Source organism: Neophocaena asiaeorientalis, unplaced genomic scaffold, assembly GCF_003031525.2.
Source record: "Neophocaena asiaeorientalis asiaeorientalis breed wild unplaced genomic scaffold, Neophocaena_asiaeorientalis_V1.1 scaffold45, whole genome shotgun sequence".
NCBI lineage: Eukaryota > Metazoa > Chordata > Mammalia > Artiodactyla > Phocoenidae > Neophocaena > Neophocaena asiaeorientalis.
Genome location: NW_020174642.1, coordinates 10,376,309 through 10,380,533, shown reverse-complemented (window position 1 = coordinate 10,380,533; position 4,225 = coordinate 10,376,309). Strand labels below are relative to the sequence as shown.

The window sequence follows — 4,225 nt, the reverse complement described above, 5'->3', positions numbered from 1 at the left end:
GGGGGGGGGGAGATCACATGATCACACAGGAGCCAATGAGAGAGCAGACAGCCTTGGGGGCGGTTCTCAAAGCGCAGTCCCTGCGTGCAGCTCTGGCCCTACCTGGGAGTCTGTTTGAAATGAAGAGTTTTGGGCCCCACCCCATTCTTCCTGAATCAGAAACTCAGGCTGGGGCCAGCGATCTGGACTTCAACAACCCCTCCACGGGATTCTGAAGGTGCAGTTCAAGTTTGAGCTCCACTGTCCTGGAGAAACTCAGACATTTGGACACGGAGGAGAGCAGTGTTTTTCCGAGTGACTCAACGGCAGTAATAGGGGTCTGTCACTCTTTGTCACAGGTATTATCATCTTTGCGACAGTGAAGTTTTCCATATTTATAGATTGATGTTCAATCTGTGGAGTTTTGTGATAGTTACAAAACTGAGAAGTAGACCAATATGCTTGGTAAGATTGCCACGTGTTGGCTGTTAACCTTTGTTGGAATTATTCATTATTATAAATTCTTCCACATTTGGAACTGATGAACTTTGTCTACTTTCACTGCATTTTATTTTTCTCTCCATAATCCTTGAGACTAGAGCTTCAGGGTTTATGCCCTTCCATGTCATTCCATGGATGTCTTTGGGTGTTTTTAGGCTTTTTCTTACAGTGATGTTGGTACCGAAACTTGGCCTCTGTACACCTGTGCTGAATCAAATCTCAGAGACAGAGTTTTGGGTGAAGCAGAAAAGAACAGCTTTATTGCTTTGCCAGGCAAAGGGGGACACAGTGGGCTAATGCCCTCAAAACTGTGTGTCCCAACCTGGTGGAATTTGGTGAGGAATTTCATAGCAATGGTTCAAGGGTGGGGTTGCTGATAAGGATCAGGGTGTGTGCAGGGCCTGCACTCTTTTAAGCTGGCCTCAGGTGGTCTCTTCCCCCGCCCCCCGGTACGCGGGACTCACTGTTGTGGCCTCTCCCGTTGCGGATCACAGGCTCCGGACACGCAGGCTCAGCGGCCATGGCTCACGGGCCCAGCCGCTCCGCGGCACGTGGGATCTTCCCGGACCGGGGCACGAACCCGTGTCCCCTGCATCGGCAGGCGGACTCTCAACCACTGCGCCACCAGGGAAGGCCCCCTCAGGTGGTCTCTTGATGAGCTTCTCAAGGTTATCAAACTGTGACCCTCTCTCTGGAATGAACAATGTTTCGTCAAGTAGTGATGAAACATTCCAGTTTCATCAAATGCACATCTTCAAACGAACATCTTCCATTTCTTGGGGGTTTTAGTTCTGCAGAAGAGCTCAAAGACGTTGTTTTGTGTATCCCTTGAGGCAGAACGAGGACCCTGCCCCAAGGCTGCACCACTGTTTCTGGGTTCCTCCTCCCTTATCTCTGCATCCCCTCCCTTTTCTGATTAGTAACTGCTTGAACCTGCCCTTTGGAACTCAGGGAAGGTCATGGAGGCTGGGGCCTATTCCCTAAAACAAGAAACGGGGGACACAAAGGCTTTGGTGTCCAGGAGCCCCACGAGGTCCTGCTCAGTTTCAGTGTTTGTTTTGTTATGTTTAAAGAATCTTAGAGCTGAAATGTGGCTTAGCGGCTGCAAAGGGCACTTAGTCCTGGTCATTTCTTAACTGGGAAACGTTACGCCTTTTGTGCCGTCAGCGGAATGAGTATAGGAACTGTGTTGCCCTCATCTTCGTGTCTCATCCTCATTCTTTCAAGATTCATTTTCAGCCCTTGGATTATACTGTGGAGAGTTGGCAATTACTCTGATCACTGAATCCTGTTATAAAAATGCCCTAGTGAAATTCAAAACCTGTCCCATCTCCCCTCACTCTAAATGCCCCATGCATGTTGGTCAAGTTACATTTTTTAACTTAGGAAAGAGAAGAGGATGAGGAGGAGACACTGGTAACTGTCGTTCCAAAATGGAAAGTGACCAAAATCACAGAATTGGCCTTGTGGACCCCGCCCCGCCCCCAGGAGCAGACCACTGCAGATGGACCAAGCCAGGGCGAGGCCCCAGGAGCTGAGGGTATATGGAGGCCCTGGGGGGCAGATGGAGTAGGGCTCCCCGGGAGGCAGGCTCTGAGTCCCTCCCCTTGGTCAGTGATTGGCCGTGGGTGTGACCTGGGCAAGTCTCCGACAGCAGCTGGGATGACAGGTCCTTCCTAAAGGGGATCTGGACAGCGTTTCTGTGTGACCCTCACAGGGGGCTTCCTAAGAAGTCCTCAGGGGGCTGTGGAGTGTCAAAGGTAGGTTACAGTGGGCAGGAGCCCTTCTGTTGCAAGTGATTGAAGACCAGTTCCAATTGGCCTAAGTGGAAAAATACTGATACTAATTCATTGGTTCATACAACTGGAGCGGTGCAGGGGTGGGAGGGGGAGAGCCTCAGGTGTGGCTGGATCAGGGCTCCGTGCTCGGATCTCCTCTCTCCTGTGCACTGGCTCTGCTTGCCAGCATCCTCTTCCCTTTGGCGACCAAAGCTCAGTGACTTTATCAGATTGCCACCCAATCCGCTCAAGAACCCTAGGGAACAGAGAGCTTCTCTCTCCAAATGCTCATCAAAACCCTTGGGATATATATTGTATATACTTAAAATAAAAAGCCCTTGGGAATTAGTACTTCAGAGCAGTGATGCCCATCCCTGAACCTATCACTGTGATGGGGATGAGGGAGCAGATGCCAGGCCTGGGTGGAGCTGTGACTCTGAGTTAGGGGGTGGTCCCCTGATGGAGAAGCGGGCACTGCTGTCAGCAGGGTGGGTGCGGCAAGGCGTCTGCTGATACCGGTTCCCTTTGTTCCATCTCAGGCGGGGGAGAGCCGGCGGAGGAGGTCCAGCCTCTGACCGACGACATGTCAGAGGGGGAATTAGATTCAGTGCATCCTGGAGAGGAGGAGGGAGACGCCAGCAGGGAGGACGGAGAGGAATTTCACTACGACAGCTTAGACCAGGGTGAGCCTGCGCTCTGGGGGCCAGGAGGGCGGGAGGGAAGGAGGCATCAGGCATGCCGGGGTGGGCACAGGGTTTTCTCTGCCTTTGACCGAGGCCGTCCTTGGGCCAGGCCTGAGGGATGGGACATCTCAGAGGACCTGCCCTGGGAATGTCGCTCCTTCTTAGGTGTCCTGGTAGGGACAGCCGTGCGATGCATGTTCTCTCTAACTCGGTCCTTGCTAATCTGCATTTCACCAATACGGCATGCCTCGGGCTGCAGGTCCCAGTCGATTGATCCCATGGCTTCATTTTTCTACATGTTTTTCACCTTTATAACACTTTATAGTAATGCACATATAATAATATACAGCAAACACCTTCAAAATTTAAACCCGTTTACCATTTAATTTTTCAGCATTAATACACACAAATGCTCTTACGGGGGTGTGGGAGGAGGGTGGGAAGCGTGGAGTACAGCTTCCACAGAGATCAGAGTTTCAACAGTGTTACTTATAAATCATAGTCCAGCAATTTTATTCACTGATGAGTGCGCGCAGGCAAAAGATAATGCTGGACCTTACTCTCACTTACATGGATGTTCTTTGTCTCAGCATTTACTCCGAATAAACCTTTTGCTTAGTTTATTACTGGTACCAAAAGAAAAACTATAAAAGCCTGTATAAGATAAAATTTAACGTTCCATGATTTTGCCTGATAAATAGAAATGTTTAACATTTATAATACCTATTGCAAAAGATCTGCTAGCAAATCATGCATTTTTAAATAGAAAAAAGGTAATACACTCACATTTCCTTTTCCTTCCCAGGAAACGTTAGTTTTGAAGAAGAGGAAGCCAGACCAGAGCTGCTGGATTAAGATGAAGCAAAAGCCCGAGTGGTAGGAGGTTGAGTCTTAAAGATGCGTCTGTTACCAGGGTAGTTATTACTCATCTATCACTAATCTTTCTTACTTAGTTGTTTGTTAAGATGTTTTACAATTGCAAATAAATTTCTTCATTATCCTTTGTTTATGAAATAGCCTCTGCTCCCAGTTCTTTAAAAGTTACCTGGTTGGGGCTTCCCTGGTGCCACAGTGGTAAAGAATCCGCCTGCCAATGCAGGGGACACGGGTTTGAGCCCTTGTCCAGGAAGATCCCACATGCTGCTGAGCAACTAAGCCTGTGCGCCACAACTACCGAGCCCACGCACCACAACTAATGAAGCCCGCGCGCCTAGAGCCCGTGCTCCGCAACAGGAGAAGCCACCAGCCCCTGCTAGCCGCAACTAGAGAAAGGCCGTGTGCAGC

The 4,225-nt window shown here is 49.7% G+C and overlaps 1 protein-coding gene across 2 annotated transcripts in view; it reads left to right on the top strand.

Annotated features, from left to right (window-relative positions):
* RSPH1 (radial spoke head component 1) overlaps positions 1-3,955 on the top strand; it is a 13,537-nt gene extending 9,582 nt beyond the window's left edge. Inside the window, exons 6-8 of one of the 2 annotated variants that reach the window (XM_024758359.1) lie at positions 1,867-2,020; positions 2,798-2,941; positions 3,747-3,955. In XM_024758359.1, the coding sequence (XP_024614127.1) occupies positions 1,867-2,020; positions 2,798-2,941; positions 3,747-3,796 (348 nt within the window). In that variant the 3' untranslated portion in view covers positions 3,797-3,955. The remainder of the gene's footprint in view (positions 1-1,866; positions 2,021-2,797; positions 2,942-3,746) is intronic. The other variant, XM_024758358.1, reaches the window with a different exon arrangement.
* The last annotated feature ends 270 nt before the right edge of the window (positions 3,956-4,225 follow it).